This window comes from Aquarana catesbeiana, linkage group LG05 (assembly GCF_042186555.1).
Source record: "Aquarana catesbeiana isolate 2022-GZ linkage group LG05, ASM4218655v1, whole genome shotgun sequence".
In the NCBI taxonomy this organism is placed as follows: domain Eukaryota; kingdom Metazoa; phylum Chordata; class Amphibia; order Anura; family Ranidae; genus Aquarana; species Aquarana catesbeiana.
In genome coordinates this window covers 245347609-245367266 of record NC_133328.1, presented here as the reverse complement: position 1 = coordinate 245367266, position 19658 = coordinate 245347609, and the positions used below count along the sequence as shown (strand labels likewise).

Below are 19658 nucleotides of genomic sequence, written 5' to 3'. Positions count from 1 at the left end.
CACGACGGTGCTCCATTTCGCCTTGGTTCGCCATGGCGCACGTGCATTCACAAGAGCGCCGCTGGGCTCAGCAGTTTGTTTGGCGGCACTGACGCAAGCGGCTTTGCCGCACATGCGCCGTAGCCTTTATCTAGGCGCACGAAGATTCGTGTTGTACGCGAATACAGTCACACCAGGGACCGTGCACATGCATTGAACGTTCCGCTGTACACCCAGCTTATTTAAGCTGTGCAGGCCAAGCATGTGGTGCTTCCAGAAGGCAGCTGTGGGACACGGAGCAGGCTCTGAACAGACACATGCAGTGGTTCATTTTTCCTTACCCGGGTCACGTGAGTCACCAGGTGTTGCTTGGCAGGCTAAAGGTGCTTAGCTGGGTTGTTGCATAGGGGGTTGGTGTGCCCTATTAAAGGGTCTCCCTTTCTGAGGTGTTTTAACTACACCCATGTACTCTTTGTTTGCGGCATTGAATGTCTTCCAAAAAAAGGAGTGGGACTAACACTATAGGGAAGGGCACACCTATGTCATCTGTAGTTCCTGATGAACCTAGTCGTATCCCTAGTGTTGTATCCCTAGTGTTCTATCCCCTGAAAGACCAGAGGCTCCCGGGCAATCTGAACCGCTGCGCCTATCTGGTATTGTGCCTACAGTCAACGCTGCTGCTTCACCCTTTATTACTAAGGATGAACTGTCCTCAGCCCTAGCCGGGTTAGAGCACAGGATGGCCGGCATGGTTGCCTCCATCCCGCAGAGTGGCAGGAAGCGTGACAGATCCCCCTTCCTGGAGTCTCCTAGTCTGGAGCAGGAATGGGTTGAGAATGGAGAAGAGTGGAAAGCTCAGGATTCGGTGGAGTGCCCGGAAGATGAATCTGCTTCCGAGCAATCTGGACAAGAAGATATCCAGTCGATATCTGCTTCTTAGTCGCAGAGGCTTTTGATCCTGACTCTGACCGAATTGGTTTGTTCTACCTTTACCTGTAAGTCCCCCTCCCCCCCCCCCCGGTCCTCTTTGGGATCTCTGAGACCTTTTCAGGTCGCATAGACTTTCCCACTACACCCCGTGTTGGAACAGGCGGTGTATGCTGATTGGGAACATTCTGACAGGACTTTTTTGCCTCCTAAAAGGTTTTCCCTTTTTATATCCCATGGATGAAAAGTTTGTTAAAAAATGGAGCATGCCAGCCGTAGATGCAGCAGTCTATTCCTTAAACAAGAACTTAACTTGTCTGGGAGGTAACGCACAGGGCTTGCAAGACCCTGTTGACAAGAAATTGGAGTTATTATTAAAGGCTTCCTTTTCTTTGGCCAGTTCAACTATTCAGCCAGCTGTTGCAGCAACTGGTATTTGCCAGTCCGTAAAGGATCAGGTCAAATGGCAAGGTAGGCCTAACCAGGAGTATGATCTGCCTGAAAGTAAGACAGATATTCCTTGAGTGCTGTGTTTTGCTGTTGATGCTTTAAAGGATTCAATACATCAGGTTTCTTGTCTGGCTCTCTTGTCTGTACGTATGTACAGACTTTTATGGCTTAAGAACTGGTCCACCGAGCTTCCTTGTAAAAAGTTATTGGCAGGTTTCCCGTTTCATGGGGAACGATTATTCGGTGATCACTTGGACAAATATATCCAAAAGATTTCTGGAGGGAAGAGTTCTCTACGTCCTGTGAAGAAAAGCACCCAACGTCCCTTGTTTAAAAACCCTGGGACTGCTTCCTCACATGTCTCAGCGTCAGGGCGGTTCCGCCGCCAACAGGGCGCTAGGGCCAGGGGCAAGCCCCAGGGCCAGAAAAGGCCCTGGGTCCAAAATTATTCTAAACCCAGCACCAAGCCCTCCTTTTGAGGGGATGCCCCCACTCCATCAGGTGGGGGGAAGGCTGCTGCACTCTGAGGAGATTTGGAAAACAACAATTCAGACGAGTGGGTCACTTCAAATATATCTTGCGGTTAAAAGCTTGAGGTATGGGGGTTTCCCCCTCGGAGGTTTCTAAGATCCAGCGTTCCCTTGGATCCAAAAAGAAACTTATTGCTTCAGGCACTACATCATCTAGTGCACGAAGGAGTGATTGTAGAGGTTCCACTATTCGAAAGGGGCACAGGGTTTTACTCAAACCTGTTTACGGTTCAGAAACCAAATGGGGACACAAGGCCCATTTTGGACCTAACTAAACAAGTATCTATTGATACAGTCCTTTCAGCTGGAGTCTGTCCGCTCAGTAGTAACCTCACTCCAGAGGGGAGACTTTTTAGCCTCCATCGTTATAAAGGACGCGTGCTTACACGTACCTATCTTTCAGCCTCATCAGAGGTTCCTACGTTTTTCAGTAGAGGAACGTCATTTTCAGTTTGTGACTCTACCCTTCGAGCTTGCTACAGCTCCCCGGGTGTTCACAAAGGTCCTAGCACCAGTACTGGGTCTTTTAAGGTCCCAAGGGATCCTGGTGCTCGGGTATCTGGACGACCTCCTGTTCAGAGATCACTCACTACAGTCTCTAGAACAGAGCATAATATACACAGTGAGGTATTTGAAAAGCTTAGGCTGGATCATAAATACCGATAAGTCAGCCTTGCAACCAGCTCAAGGTCTAAGATATTTAGGTCTGATTCTAAACATGGTCCAAGCAAGAGTTTTCTTGCCACCCGTAAGGATCTGTGCCCTGAAGGATCAGGTGCGTCCGATAAGGGGCACCAGACAACCCTCCATTTGGCTCTGTATGAGTCTTCTAGGGAGGATGGTATCCTATTTCGAGGCAGTGCCCTATGCCCAGTTCCATTCCAGGCCTTTACAACAAGACATCTTGTTGGCTTGGAACAGAGGAAGAAAAGCTCTGGATTATCCAATGTGCTTATCTCCTCAGGCATGCTTAAGCCTAAACTGGTGGTTGCAGGATCAGAACCTGGGAAAGGGTAAATCCTTTCTCCCGGTAACTTGGAGAGTACTGACTATAGATGCCAGTCTCTCAGGCTGGGGAGCGATCCTAGACAGGCTCACAGCTCAGGGGAAATGGTCAAGGACAGAGCAGACCCTGCCCATCAATGTCCTAGAATTACGGGCAGTACGTGTGGCCCTGCGGTCCTGGACGGTGGAGCTTCAGCACTGCCCCATTAGGGTTCAGTCAGGCAATGCCAAGGCAGTGGTCTCTATAAACCACCAAGGCGGTACCAGGTGTCGTTCAGCTCTGAAGGAGGTGAACTACATACTAGCCTTGGCAGAGGGACATGTGGCAATGATATCGGCAGTCCATATACCGGGAGTAAAGAACTGGAAAGCAGATTATCTCAGCCACCAGCTACACCCATAGGTGTTCCAGGAAATTTGCCAATGTTGGGGAGGGCCAGAGGTCGACCTACTGGCATCCAGGTTCAACAACAAGCAGTTTTTGTCTCGAACAAGAGATCCTCTAGCAATTGGAGCAGATGCTCTATTAGTTCTATGGAGCCAGTACTCCCTGGTTTATGCTTTCCCTCTAATCCCTCTCCTTCCACATTTGTTGCGCAGGATTCAGAGAGAGGGGGTTCCAGTCATTCTGGTGGCACCAGCCTGGCCCAGAAGGCCCTGGTTCCCGGAGATTGTGAGACTAACGATAGACGGGCCATGGACACTTTAACGTCGCCCCGATCTACTGTCTCAAGGTCCTATATTCCACCCCAATTTACAGTCTCTAAATTTGACAGCATGGCTTTTGAAGCCAGGGTGTTAAAGGACTGCGGCATCTCGGGACCAGTGGTGTCTACTCTAGTGAATGCTAGAAAAGCTGTCGCTAGGAAGATTTATCATAAGGTCTGGAAGACTTTTTTTTTTTTTTTTCTTGGTGTGAAGCCAGAAAATGGCATCCTCGGAAATATGTGATTGGAAGAATTCTCTCTTTTCTACAGTCCGCTGTGGAAATCAAATTGGCTTTGAGTACAATCAGAGGTCAAGTTTCGGCCCTATCAGTATTCTTCCAAAGGCCTTTAGCCTCCCATTCACTAATCCAAACTTTTATGCAAGGGGCAACTCACTTGCTTCCCCCCATTAGGTCATCTATGTGTCCTTGGGACTTGAACTTGGTGCTGTCGGTGTTACAGAAACAACCATTTGAACCTATTAAGGAAATTCCATTAAACTTGCTGTCACGCAAGCTAGCCTTCCTGATGGCTATCACCTCGGCTAGAAGGGTGTTGGAGTTGGCGGCCCTTTCATGCAGGGAACCATACTTGATCCTTCACCATGACAGAGTCATGTTACGACCTGTTCCATCCTTTTCTGCCAAAGGTGGTGTCGGCCTTTCATTAAAATCGGGACATTATTTTGCCTTCTTTTTTCTCTCAGCCTCGTTCGGCGGAAGAGAGACGACTGCATTCTTTGGACGTTGTCCAGGCAGTCGAGGTTTATCTGTCTAGATCTGCGGAGATCTGAGGATTAGACTTTTTTTTTTTTTACGTCATACTTACCTGTAAAATCCTTTTCTTTGAGTACATCATGCGACACAGAGATCCCTCCCATCTTTTGAGGATTTAAGTGCTTGCTACAAAACTGAAGTACTTCCTGTATGGGAGGGGCTATATAGGGGATCACTTCCTGTCTGAAGACCTTTGGTCTACCAGTGTCCATTCACCTAATGGAGTATAACCCAGCATGTAATGAATATTAGCATGACTCTGTGTCCCATGATGTACTCAAAGAAAAGGATTTTACAGGTAAGTATGACATAAAAATCCTATTATTTAAAATCTAGTAATACACTGTCTCACCCTGCTCTGCATATGCTCAGTTGCTCTCCATTTTTAGGCACTGTGCTCAATTTCTAGAGGCCGATCTGTTGACAGCCTTTAAGCAGAATTAAATTCCCTATCCTTAAGGCTCCATTTACACCTGATCGCGGGCTGAATCCTCACGATTCCTCCCACGATTTTAAATTGCAGGATGCATTTGTGATGTAATCCTTAATGGTACCCCAATCGCACTGCAATTGCAACACGCTATGCCTGTCGTTAAAAAAGGAACGTAAGCTTCTTTTAAGCGACAGTGTTGCGTGTTTTGATTTGATTTGCCGCGATTGCAGCTTGATTTACTGCACAGCAACGCATCCCTTATTTTGTGGCGATTCTGCCCCCAACCAGGTGTGAATGGAGCCTTACAGCCAAGGAAGCTGCTTATGTTTGATCTGCAACTTCTATGGTGCTGCACATGTGATCAGTTATAACATCCAGTCATTTGATGGTTTTGACAGTTTGTACACAAGCAAATGTGACAGTTAGCATTTCAGGAATGTAACTGTTTTTAAAACTGTTAAATTGATGGGTTTAGTTCCACTTTATGATTTACTGCTGTTCAGGGGCTCTGGGCTTCAGCAAAATGGCAGCCTCCGGCAGCAAGAGACAGTAGCACCGCTGGAGACAATTTACAGCACACACTAATTATTAATGTGGAACATATGTTCCGTGCCTAAGAACATTATTCTTTTTCAAGGAGCAGCTCTGCAGCTTGCGGTGGCTGAGGTGGGAGTTTGCAAGGCCCTTAAAGTTTGGATGACGTGTATGCCCTGTTTCAGAGAATGAGACCCTGTCATTTGACAGCTTATGTAAGATTTTTCAAGAGTCTTCACTTTCTGGGTGGATGTCTTGGAAGACTCCATAAGGCCCCTTTCACACAGGCACCGCCCACGTTTAGCCACGTTGAAAACGTATCCCTTGCTTCATCTATCGTAAGTTCCATTAATCTCCATTTACATCGGTCTTCCGTTAACATCAGTTTACATCCGTTAATTTACTTGTTTACATCCGTTTTTGCATCCATTTTGATTTGTTTACAGCGGTTTCTGTGGCTTTGATGACATTACCCAGAAAGCATTGCTCCTCCCATGCTGTATTGCAGTTTTCAGTGTGTCCTTGCTTTGTCCTTGTTTGCTATCTGCGTTGTGTGATGGAGTCCAACGATTTTTGGGACAGCATGACATTGTTTGTCACATTTGCCTATATGTGGAGAAAGGAGAGCAAGAAAAAGCAAATTGTGGCTAGGAGACTTTGTCAATTTTGGACCCATCCCATGCTACTGAAGCGGCCTGAGGTTGAGTTCACATATAAACCAAAAAAACCCTAATTTATTCCGAACGGATCTTAACTAATCAGACGTCCATTAACGTCAGTTAATATCTGTTCTCACGGATCTCGATGTAGCCTTGTACGTTAAAAAAAATGGATAAGATCGGAAGCAGAGGTGAACGGATGGTAACGGTTGGTCATCCATTTTCCCATAGGAATGCATTGTAGTCCGTTGACGGATGGATGAAAAATGGATAGACGTTCTGATTGTGTGAAAGGGGCCTAAGGCAGCTTTCATGGGAGAGCACTATGTCTGTCTACATGAGAAGGATCCTTTTGCTTAAGTGTTGATTGGCAGAAATTAAGTGGCTACCCTTTGAGGATGAACACTTGTTTGGACCATTCTTAGATGCCTTTATCCAAAAGGCGACTGAAGGGTTATGTCTGGGCAGAGATTCTGTTCTTTTTTGTTCAGTTCCCATTCACCTGAAGGTGGAAGCATAAGCCAAGTAGCCATGAATATGAGCCCTTCTGTGTCCAGTGATGTACTCAAAAGGATTTTCCTCCAATGTATTAGTTTCCTTTTAAATGAGTACTCGTGCAAAAAATATTGTATTGTAATAGATTTATGCGGTTCATATGAGTATTGATGGCTTTCTAAATGTCTTTTTTTTTTTTTGTTTGTTTGTTTCACAGGCCAATGTTTATATTTTTCTCCATCCTTACATGCAGACTAAGCGATTGAGCAAAAATAAGTCAGAGGGGTTGGGAAAAGCCATAATATAGTTAAGGATGTGTGAGCAGCAACTGTGGTTTTCTTTTTAGATGATATTGAACATGCAACATAAAGGTAATTGTTGTCCACACTCCTGAGTTTTTGGCCCAGAGTAAACATGCAGTTAAAGCCAAACTTCAACCAAAATTTTTTTCTAAAGTGGGTAAGGGTCGGAACCTCAGTAAGGTGTTTAGTGCTATGGATTTCACAATAAAATGGTTGTAAACCCCTACATACCCCTGAATGTTCTCAGGTGATACAGAGATGAAACAAATCCTACATAAGTTGTACCTGTTTATCTCAGGCCATCTCTTCTCTGCAGCCTCCTAAAACACACAGATTAAAGGCTTTTTCTCAGCTCCAGCAGGCGGGGGGCAGGGATACAAGATCACTCGCTGCACAGCAGGGAGCAGTATAAATTTAGTCCTGAGTGGAGGGAAAGGACACACCCTCTCTACACAGTCTCATAGGGAAACATGCACAGCTGAGACTGTCAATCACCTGCTGTGATAGCAATGAAGGACTGAAAGCGGCTGTAATTCCACTCTACTAGAGATTTTTTTTACCTTTCTGTACCCCTAATGGGGAGATTCGGTCACTTCCTGTTCTGTATGATGCCCATGAAATAGACAGATAGTGATGGGAAGTATCTCAAACAAAGTTGGCAGTGGTTGTGAACCTTCACTGTATTCTAAACAATTGAGTCGCTCAGTCTAATTTAAATAATTAAATAAAAAACTACATAAATGATGCAGTCTGTCACTAGAATTAACAAAAGACATTTTTTTTTTGTCTCCATATCCCAGTTTTATTACCTTTCCTGCCTATAGATCCATTTTTTTCCCACTTCCTTTAACAGGATGAAAATGTTCATTTTGCAGTAAAATTGTTCAGCTGTGTTGTCGCCCTATGAACGTGGGAGTCCTAAAAGACCCTAGCTGAAACGTATTTATTGCTGTACTGCAGAGTGTGTCGACGTGCATGTTCTACTGCTCTGTGTTGTGGTCTCATTTCTTGTGAATAGCACCCCAACACATTATATAGTAATTACTAATGGCCTGCAGCACACCCAAAACACACATACTGTTCACCGGCACACAAAATGATAGGAAACCCAAAATTTTACAGTTGTCACCAGTACAGGTGAGGACAAACCTGTCATTTTTGCTGAGATTTTTATTTAAGAGAGCAGGATAAGGAGTGATTTAATGTGATTTAATAATGCTTATTGGGGAAAGTTGACATTTAGTGAAGTTGTCTCATTATTATTATTATTATACAGGATTTATATAGCGCCAACAGTTTGCGCAGAGCTTTACAACAACGGGGAAGACAGTACAATTACAATTCAATACAGGAGGGATCAGAGGGCCCTGTTCGTTAGAGCTTACAATCTAGAAATTCCCTCACTGCCCTTAGTGCAGCCTACTTGCTGCCCAATCCAGTGATGTTTCCTCTGACTTGGTCCCACTGGTACCTCATACTCAGTCGTGATTTTGACAGGTCTTTTTTCTCTGCTCTCATTTATTTTTATTGCTCTCAACTGACCTTGAACTCCAAAAGCCAGTGGAGTGCATTGCTCATTTGTAAAGCATGCTGCTGTGCTTTAAAAAATGTTTTTTTTTTCCAGGAGTATGGCTATAATACAGTCACCTGCTGTGTAAATGGACCCTCAGTTTAGTGATCCATTATTGTCTTTTTAACCAGTTCCGGACTGCCTCCTGTAGCTTTACTGCTTCAGTGCGGCCGCGCTGGATCAGGTGTATATTACATGAATCACCATTACCTTGTAGGAAGCGCGCCCCCCACCCTGACTGTGCCGCCAATCGCTACAGCACAAGCTGATCAGCAGATCACAGCGAATGACAGAAGAGAGCCCTGTATTTTTAAACACAGGGCTCTCTACGGAGGGCAGCGATGTGGCTGATTTTTTTTTTTTCCCCTGCAACAAAGGGAGTAAAAATAGTCACATCGCTTAGTAAAAGCAGCACACACTACACACTTTACACATAGTTAGGCACACAGGTAACGCTTTGATTGCCCCTAGATGCTAACTTCATCCCAGCCAGCGTCAGTACAGTGACAGTGTATAGTATTGGCATTAATCACTGTATTAGTGTCACTGGTGGTGATAGTGTTATTTAGTCAGTTCCTACCCAGTATCAGTTAGTGTCAGATTGACCGCCGCTTTTTTGCAGTCCCACTATAGGTCGCTGATCACCGCCATTACCAGTATAAAAAAAAATAAAAAAATTACAAATTCCAGTACATATACCATAGATTGTAGACGCTGTAACTTTTATGCAAACCATTCAATATACACTTATTTGTGTTTTTTTTTACCAAAGACATGTAGTCGAATACATTTCGGCCTAAGTTTATGAAGAAATTTGATTTAAAACATTTTTTTATTTGATATGTTTTATAGCAGAAAGTAAAAAATATTGTTTTTTTTGCAAAATTTTTTATTTATATAATACAAAATAAAAAAACCCAGTGGTGATCAAATACCACCAAAAGAAAGCTCTATTTGTGTGAAAAAAAATTATTTAAATTTTGTTTGAGTACATCGTTACATGACCGCGCAATTGTCAGTTTAAAGTAGTAGTGCAGTGCTAAATGGGCGGCACAGTGGTGTAGTGGTTAGCACTCTCGCCTAGCAGTAAAAAGGGTTGCTGGTTCGAATCCCAACCACGACACTACCTGCCTGGAGTTTGCATGTTCTCCCTGTGCCTGCGTGGGTTTCCTCCGGGTACTCCGGTTTCCTCCCACACTCTTAAGACATGCTGGTAGGTTAATTGGCTTCTGTCCAAAATTGGCCCTAATATATGAATGTGAGTTGGGGACCTTGGATTGTGGGCTTCTTGAAGGTAGGGACCGATGTGAGTGTCTGATGTATGTGTGGAGCGCTACATAAATTGACAGCGCTATATGGCTACCTTAAATAAAATGGGGATAATTGTAGACATGCACCCACACTCACACAGGTTGAACTGGATGTACTGGTGTCTTTATTCAACCTTACTAACTATAACTATAAATGGCAAAAAATGGCCTAGTCATGAAGGGGACAAAATCTTCCAGAGACTAACGCGGAGTTTCACCCATAAATTCCCCCCTCCTTTGGCACCTTTCAGGGGGGAGAAGATACCTGTCAAATATAGGTATCTGCTCCCACTTACGAACATAGATTGCTGCAATTTGTGCGGCAAACTACGCAATGACAGACAGCAGGGACCTTTCATAAGGCTTCACTTCCTGTTTCCCTCAGTAAGAATGTCGGCGCCTGCACCCGGAGCCAAAGGATGGGTCGGCTTCGGGTGTGGACATCGCAAGCTCCCTGGAAAGGTAAGTGTCCTTATTAAAAGTCAGCAGCTGTGCTATTTATAGCTATTGACTTTTAATTTTTTCTCCCAGGCAGAACTCCGCTTTAAGTGTTTAATCGCCCGTTTGCATTGTGTATTGTCGAAGACTAATAATTAAAATATCATAACATTTTTGATGATGTAATGTACTGTATTCTCATTTAACATCAAATATTTCTTACATTTTTAGCAAGAAACGTGTACAAGTCATGGATGACGCAGCAGTGGAGTTAAAACAAGCTCTTCCTATTGATTTAGAATCTCTTCAGGTTTATGTAGAAGTTCATCAAAAATCAAATAGGTAATATTTTCAAGAGGTAAACTCTGATCAATGAATCCAGTAACATAGCTGTTTAGTCATTGTCTGATTAAAGCTGGTCTCCATGTTTCCGGTCACGTTAAATAGTTTCTTTGGACCAAGCTGGTCCAAACGAACTATTTACTTCACTAAGTGCTGCACTGTCTCCTAGCACTGTATGAACTGTATGTAGCTTTAGCTTTGTCTCACAGCCAGAACTCAGCACTGTGTAATTTATGTATTTGAAGCTACATGCAGTACATACAGTGCTAGGAGCCAGTGCAGCACTTGGTGAAGGAAATAGTTTGCTCAGACCAGCTTGGTCCAAATGAACTTTTTAAAGTAACAGCTTGAACAAATTTCTTAGAATTTCTGGAATTGTGCAATGTTTGATTTTTCCATATCACATGCACACACATGCACACACCAGAAACACATGTTCTTGTAGCCATACAGGTCTACACACTATATGTAATATATGTGCAAAGTGTTGTGCCAAGTATAGTAATCCATAGCAGCCAATTGGATTTCCGTTTAGTGGTGTAGTCTCAATATAATATGCATTAAACACTCAGTGTTATGAAGTACTACACATTGGTTGTTTGGAGGTATGTGAGTGTCCTTCTTGCTAAAGAGAAGAGGACCTAGCTTAATAAGTGCAAAGGGCATATCAAAAAAGTTAAAATCTGGGTTCCAAAGGCATCTGGCAACTAGATTTATATCCTTTGTGGCTATTGAGGAATATATATTTAAAAGAACATTTGTGTGCCCAGAGTTCCGCTTTAAGTGCCCCTAACTCGTAGTACATTTATTACCAGAAAAATAAACCATTGGTGAGATCTAAATATTAATGAATCCTTCCAAAGGAAATCATTTGCTTAAAAATCGGGACCTGTCCCTGAAATTCTCATACAGTATACAGCAGTACATTGTGAATAAGAATGCTCTCCTAATGTGCTAGAGCCTTAGTGTGAAATAACCTTTTTCTCACCTCGTCTTTCAGGATGGCACCTGGTAAGAGCGCTACGCTCAACCCATTTTCCCAGGAAACACTGCAGTCAGTTTATTTATAGACCAGTCACTTCCACCATGGCCTCAGTTGTAGTGTTTCCTCTGCCATGGTGGAAGCGGTGCAGGGAACCAAGGATGTGCTACACTCTCTCCAGGTGGGGATAGTATGGGGCATACCTGTGGCTCCACAGCTGTGTGAGCAGTGTCTCCTCTGTTTTCAGCCTCCATGCTTTCCGGGTCCCGATTGGCAAGTGTGTCATTTCCGGCCGGGGGCAAGACTTCCGGCAGTGCGCATGACTTCCTGTCCTGGCCCTTGGAATGCAGGGGGAGGAAGCGCCTTAAACTGGTGTCAATTCCAGTCCTCACAGCGGTAAAGGAACGGGGAAATCAAACAAAACAGCAGCCGGACGCCACTAGGACCTCGGCAGCAATGGATCCAGAGGAACAAGCTGCAGTAGCAGGAGCCACTAACACCAGTCAGACCCAGGTAGGCAGGGGCAGAGGTCCCTGTATCTTTTTTCCTTTAGGGGTCTTGTGTTTTCCCTCTCTTACTCCCCTGGGGGGGAAGGAAGGGAGCCTGCATCACTCTCCTTGGACCAAGCACGAAGGAGAAGTGTGTTGTTTTAGCATGGTGACTCGGTGAGGTTTTGTCACTAGAGTTGTAAAGCTGCGGTAACAAACACAGGGGCTAAAGGGTTAGCTTTTCTAGTAGACATACAAAGTAAAGGGATTTTCACGGTGCAAACAAATTAAATAAAAGGAAAAGCTGTATATCTTTTCTCTTTTTATAATAAAAGAAACATTTTATTGTTTACATTTTTTTAAAAAACACATATATTGTATAAAGTAACAGACATGTTCCCATTGGGATAGGATTAAAACAAGATGGTCAAAAATAGGGGATGACAAGAAAAAGTATACACTACAGGTTCACAGATGGTAATTATTGCATACTAGCCCGACATGTTTCGCATTTGTCGCTTTTTCAAGGGATATGCAATTGTATAGTGAGTCATCCAAAACTTTTAGTAATTCTACGAAAAATAAAGAAAAGAGAAAAAAAAAGAAAAGTTTTTATATACGCACATAAATAATTTTTAATATTGATACAGCATTAAATATCATGAAAAAGCACGTGTTGTCACTCTGAAGTATCCATAAAGGCTTACCCCCGAAGTTGACCATATAAAATCTCGTCAGAACCGGCATAGTCAGACACAGCCAAGCATGACAGCAAGGGGGCTCATTAGCAACCACAGGGAGCAGTAAGGAGAAGCTGTTGTATAGATAATAGACATTCAGTGTCAGGGAAAAGTGTTATTATGCCAGGGGTTAATTAGGTTTAAGAAAGGATGAAATTTAAATCAGTCAATTAACACTTACGCCGAGAATTAATTAGAACTGCAACCAAAGATAGGTGGTCAGCGGTAGTGGTGAAATAATGATTGCCAGGAATGTTTGGATAATGAATATGTTAAAGCTAAGGAGTAAAATAAAAGCAAAGAGTATTGTCACTACACATAGAGATTGCTGGGCTAGATAATTTAATTTAATTTAAAGAAATATTTACAAACAAAGAATGAGAGTCTATAATAATGTATTTAAGCTCAAAGTGCAGAGATTAACTGGATGTAACAGCCAAGGCTATATAAGCACAGTTGTAACTCGGCAAGGGTTCAAAAAACAAAGTAAGGAGAAAAGATTATAGGCATAAGTAGAGGCAGGGTATGGTGTTCAACAACCAGTCACTTACCCTGTCAAAATCTAGGCTTGCGTCCTCCGGCTCTGGCAGACATAGCTGTCAGATATGCCGGTTTATATACTGCTCCCCATCGAGCCGGCGTGTGACGACGCCGGCTCGATGCGGACGTGATGGCGCCAGTGCGCATGCCCGAGGGACCGAAAACCCCGTCCGAACTTCAAGTCCCATAAGGCAAAGCGCCGGCGAAGAAGGCCGACATGCGCACTACCGCGCACAGCGGCTCCTCCCGCACAGGAGCCGCGTCACGGGGTGAAGAGGACGGGGGGGGCTCCAAGGTGCCCAGCGATGGAAACGGTACAGCGGGAATGCACGGCGCAGGGTGGGCACATCTCAAGGGTGTGCCCCGGGCGTCCGTGTGGGTGCAATAGCCCCCCCTCCGCTGTTTCAGCAGAGACCGGGCTGAAAGCGGTCCGATCAAGATGGGCCAAAGGGGTAGCCGATCGAGTAGGAAGAGACCACAGATCTTCCAATTTCGATCGGCACTTCCAGAGGGACAATACGTTTACATGCAAGTCAAAACATGGTTGCATTAAAGCAAAATTACACATTAAAGACTGGTTACACATCAATATCTGTTGATCCCATACACAATGTATTACAAAATATATTATAAATACATTTATAATAATAACAAATCATATGATATAAATAACATGAGGGGAAGATGATAAAGGGGAAAAGGGAGAACTGAAGGGGCACAAAAAAGGGGGTGTCAGATGGAAAATGACATCAGGGAATGTTGCATAGGCAGCTAACATTCAGAGGAAGGGCCTGTAACTAAGGCTTTCGTTCAAGCCCGGAAAATGAGTAGCTTGAAGAGCATAAATCCAGCGGGCTTCAAGCTGGAGCAGTGTCCGATTGACACTGCCGCCTCTCTCGTCCAGCGGGACATGCTCCAGAGCGTAGAATTTAATGGTTCTAGGGTTAAAATTATGGTACAGACCCACATGCCTGGCAATGGCTGTATCCATTTGTTTTTTCAAAATGGGTTTTATGTGGTCTCTAATTCGTTTGTAGAATGGTCGTTTCGTTTTGCCGACATAAAAGCCACCGCAAATGCATTGAGCTAAATAGATTATACCCGGAGTTTGGCAGGTGGCATTAAATTTAATTAAGTGCCACTGTCCATTAGGAAGTAAGAATTGTGACGTGTTTTCTACATAGCGGCAAATGTCGCATTTACCGCATGGAGAAATACCTATGTAAGGGGATTTCTTGTTTTTTGAGGTATCTTGGAAATGGCTGTGGACTAAACGGTCCTTCAATGAGGGTTAGCTTTTCTATTTGGCAGCTGGTTACTTTTTCCCCCAAGGGTTAAAGGGCTTATCCTGTTTATTCGGTTTTATCATATATATATATATATATATATATATATATATATATATATATATATATATATATATATATATATATATATATATATATATATATATATATATATATATATATATATATATATATAAATTTTTTTTTTTTTTTATGGAGTGGGCTTTTGGTGTATTTCAGACAAAAGCCAAGGAAAAAAAACAAGCATTCCTCCCCTTCTGGGGAAATGCCCGTCTTGCAAAAATACACTTATGCCCGATACACACGAGCGGAATTTCTGTCGGAAAAATCTTGGATGGTTTTTCCGACGGAATTCCGCTCAAGCTTGTCTTGCATACACACGGTCACACAAAAGTTCTCTGAATTTTCCACTATCAAGAACGCGGTGACGTACAACACTATGACGAGCCGAGAAAATGAAGTTAAATGCTTCCAAGCGTGCTTCGAATTGTTTCTGAGCATGCGTGATTTTTTGCATGTCGGAATTGCATACAGACGATCACATTTTCGGATAGGAACTTTTTCCTATCCGTTTGAGGATGAAGAGAGAGAGGCTGCTTCTTCAAGCTATAGATTATCTTTAGAAGAGGTGGATTATCTATTAAAGACTATCCATACAACTTTAAACATTAAAGAGGACAAATCCCAGTTGTCTTTACACGATAAAATGTTCCAAGGCATGGGAGAAGTTAAACATTGGGTATTTCCAGTACATAGATTTCTATCTGAAACTGTGAAAAGAGAGTGGAAGGAACCAAAAAGGGCCCCTTTGTCTCTCAAAGGGAGATTTCCTTTCGAGGAGCATAGCGCTCAAGTATGGAATAAAAAAAACAAAGCTTGATGCAGCTTTTTTACAGGTGTCAAGGGACACAGACCTGGCTTTTGAGGATATGGGCGTCCTAAAAGATGCCGTGGATAAAAGGGCAGAGTCCCTATTGAAAAAAGCCTGGGATTCAACAGTAGCCAATTTAAAACCAGCTATGGTGTCAACTGTGGTGGCCAGGAACCTAGAGCATTGGCTTGAACAGTTGAAAACCCATATTGAAGCAGGAACTTCCCGCAAGGACCCGTTAGACACGCTGCCAGTACTACAGAAAGTGCTAGGGTACATGGCAGATGCCTCAGCTGAATCTATAAATATGTCTGCAAGGTCCTTGGCCCTAGTAAACTAGGCTCGTAGAGCATTATGGGTTAAAACGTGGTCAGGGGATATGGCCTTGAAGGCGAATTTATGTGGTCTTCCCTTTGAGGGGAATTTTGTGTTTGGCCCTTATCTTGAAGCTGTGCTGGATAGGACGGTAGATAAAAAAAGAAGGCCTTCCCAGTAATAAAGAAGGTGATCCCTCAGGGCAAGAAACATTTTTGTACTTTTCGGCAAGCCCAGGACATAAAGACAGGTTACAAAAGACCCTGGAGGTCCCAAAGAGGGAGGGGCAAGTCTGGTACTATTCCGACCTCCTGGCCAAACCACAAAAACTCAGTGACAGTCCTCCGACTGTAGGAGGAAGGCTGCAAGCTTTTTTCCCCACAGTGGAAGACAACAACCAGTCCATTTGTCCTTAAAACAATATCAGAGGGCTACAGACTGGAGTTCTCTCAGTCCCCACCAAGTCGGTTTTGCATAACCCAGGCTCCCCGAGACCTTGAAAAATCTCTAGCAATGTCATCTCTCCTGCAAGAACTCGCTCAACAAGAAGTGATCATAACTGTACCCCCTGAAGAGGAAGGATGAGGATGCTATTCACATGTATTCCTAGTAAGGAAACCGTCAGGGAAATTCTGATTCATTTTGAACCTGAAAATATTAAACAAATCCATCCGATACAAGAAGTTCAGGATGAACACAATTTTTTCAGTAAAGGGCTGTTTTTTGGCATCCATAGATCTGGGAGATGCGTATCTTCATGTGCCTATAGCACCAGTTTCACAGAAATACCTACGGTTAGCGGTCAAGATGGGAGGGTCAATCTCACATCTACAGTTCAGAGCCCTTCCTTTCGATTAAAGGGAATATCAATCGTACCATACCTGGATGACCTCCTACTATTTGCCAAAACAAGGGATCTGTTGAAGGATCTGAAAGAGGCAATTGGAGAGTCTCGGCTGGATCGTAAACAAAGAGAAATCAAACATGAGCCATCTCAAACAATAAGGTTTCTGGGGTATACCATTCCATACAGGAAAGAATTTTTCTCCCAGAAGAAAAAAATAGATAAAGTCCAAAATGCAGTAAAAAAAGACCCAAAAAAATCTGCCAGTCTCAATCAGGGCAGCCACGTCAGTACTAGGACTCCTCACAGCATCAATACCAGCAGTGCAATGGGCACGTGTCCATGCAAGAAATCTCCAGCAGGAAATTCTGAGGAATTGGTCCTATGGCGAGTCTCTGGAGAGGTTGATCAAGATGCCCCCTCAGGTTCAGAGAAAGCTGTGGTGGTGGAGGAGACAGTCAAACTTGGACAAAGGCCTACTCCTGACATTTCCTGTAGAAAGTAGGTTGACAACAGACTCAAGCTTTTGGGGTTGGGACACCCATCTGGAAGGACAGATGGCCCAAGGAGCATGGACAAACGGAGAGGCCAAGAGATCCTCTAATTGGAGGGAATTAAGGGCCATTCTTCTGGGACTATGGACCTTCAAGGATCAAGTCCGAGGTCACCACATTCAGGTGTTGTCTGACAATGCCACAGCAGTGGCCTACATAACAAGACAGGGAGGCACGAGAATCAGAGTTGCTGTCCTCAGCCCTTCAGATTCTGTCCTGGGCAGAAGGCAACCTAGCATCCCTGATGGCGGCACACCTAAAGGGAGATCTGAATCTAGCAGCAGATTTTCTAAGTAGGTAAAGAGTACTGGAATCAGAGTTGAGTCTGAATATAGAAGTATTCCAGATGCTAATAGGAGAATGGGGAGTCCCCCGGATCGATCTGTTCGCATCCCAGGCCAACGCAAAAATGAGGGTTTATTTCTCCCTGAACAGGCGAGAGCAAGCGGACAGACTGGACGCGCCAGCGCAACCGTGGACCTTCTACTTGTGCTACGCCTTTCCCCCTTTTCAGTACTCAAGAAACTGCAAAGGGAGCCTGGTTACTGAGGAGCAAATCCTAAAAAGAAAGGGCTTATCTAATAAACTAGTCTCAACCCTATTAAATAACCGAAAATAGGTCACTAGGACAATTTACTTTAAAACATGGAAATATTTCAATTCCTGGTGTGCAACTAAAGTTTTTTCACCACAGGAAGTTATTTCTGTTCTAGAATTCCTCCATGAGGGAATAGAGAAGGGGTTAGCGGCTAGTACTTTAAAGGTCCAAGTGGCCGCTCTATCGGTATTCCTGGAGAGAGTTATCTCAGGCTCCGCTTATTATAAGATTTTTTAAGGCATTGGCCAGAGCTAGACCAGTACCTTTTTTAATTTCTTTCCGAAATGGGACTTATCGGTGGTATTGTAGGGTTTGACGAAAAAACCCTTTGAAGCTCCGGAGGAAGCGACATTCAAATTTTGGTCACTCAAATTGGCACTTTTAGTGGCTGTTAGGTCAGCTAGGAGGGACACTGGTAGTAGCAACGTCCTGGGTGGAACGAGCAGGGGCTTCTCTAGGAGGGATCTGCAAGGCGGCTATGTGGACAAGTTTTTACACCTTTACCCGCCACTATAGGTTGGACTTGCTCTCAGCGTCAGAGCAATCGTTCAGCAGGAAAGTCCTGCAGGCGGTGGTCCCACCCTAGAGTAAGTACCCTTATCTCCAGGTGCTGTCCTGAAAGACGAGGTGAGAGAACCTTAGTTAGACTTACCGGTTACAGGAAATTTCTACGAGTCTTTCAGGACAGCGCCGATGACCTGCCCTAATTGTGTTATAAAATGTGGTGTTATTGCTATGTTCTGCTTATCTAATTTCAGCATGGTTGGATGTACTCTATAAACAACTGAGGCCATGATGGAAGTGACCGGTCTATAAAGAAACTGACTGCAGTGTTTCCTGGGAAAATGGGTGGAGCTGTACTCTCTACAGGTGCTTGCCTGAATAACTTAAGTCTAACTAAGGTTTTTCCCAAGGCGTCTTTCAGGACCGCACCTGAGAGATGGTGACTCCTCCTAGGGGAAACAGGAAACGTCTTCTTCCAGATCCTTAAAGGGAGACACCTCCCTACCACACATCAAATTTTGTTTTTCCTCTGGCCCGGAGGAAACATCCATGGGGGGATCTGAGAGACAGGGGTTCCTTACCTTTTTTTCTACAGGAACTTGCACAAGCAAGGCTCAGGTAGGGGGCAGTTTCCTAAGTCTGCCCATTCCTTTACCTCGCGTTCCGGTCTTCTTTTTCCTTCCCCTTGGTGGCGGGAGCCTGTCTGGGCACTGGAGGCTGTGTTTCTTTTCCCTCTATGTTCACCTGTTTTGGGTGGTCCACGAGTAGAGACTGAGTCTCACTAGGGGTCCCCTGGTTTTGTTCCTCTCTTGTTTTCTCTCTCTCAGGCCAAAAGCTCTGACCCAGGGAAAAAGAAATGCCCCTTATGCAAGGCCAAGATGGGAGAATATTGGGAAAAAAGCCCTATGCAGTACTTGCATTACTTTTTTTAGTGAAAGAGGAATCTGCTTCTGTTTGTGATGACTTGGTTGCCTGTAAAGAAGGAACTTTATGCCACAATTCAATCATTCCATGATTCGTTGGTCAATCTGGCTGTGAGTCAGCCCTCCACATCAGAGTCCTCCCAGGGTTCACTTTCTGTCCCCATGGTGGAAAACTCTAGCTGAAGGTCCTTCTACCAGGGAATCCCCTGCGTTTTCCAATAATGGCTCAGAAGAGGAGAAGGGTAAAGGGGCAGAAGTGGGCCCCCTCCAAGTTTTAAGCTATCCCTGGAAGAAGTTGATTGTCTCCTTAGAGCCATACATGTAATTCTTGGCCTAAGCAAAGAGAAAAAGGAACTAACACTTGGTGTGTGTGTGTGTGGGGGGGATACATCTGTAATCTGAAGGGGTCCTATCGAGTACCTGTAACCATAGCAATATACAAGGTGAGATCATAGGCATATTATCTTGTTAGATAAGTCCAAGCAATTGGTTAAGGGGGCTAGCAGGTCTTGTTCAGGAGCCCTATGGGGGGAGT

At 44.1% G+C, this 19658-nt stretch overlaps 1 protein-coding gene across 4 annotated transcripts in view; it reads left to right on the top strand.

The window, feature by feature from the left end:
* Nucleotides 1–19658, top strand: part of TRIP13 (thyroid hormone receptor interactor 13) — a 244675-nt gene that overhangs the window by 45660 nt on the left and 179357 nt on the right. For all 4 annotated transcript variants that reach the window (XM_073630674.1, XM_073630673.1, XM_073630671.1 and 1 more), the window contains exon 2: nt 10347–10457. In XM_073630674.1, the coding sequence (XP_073486775.1) occupies nt 10366–10457 (92 nt within the window). In that variant the 5' untranslated portion in view covers nt 10347–10365. The remainder of the gene's footprint in view (nt 1–10346; nt 10458–19658) is intronic.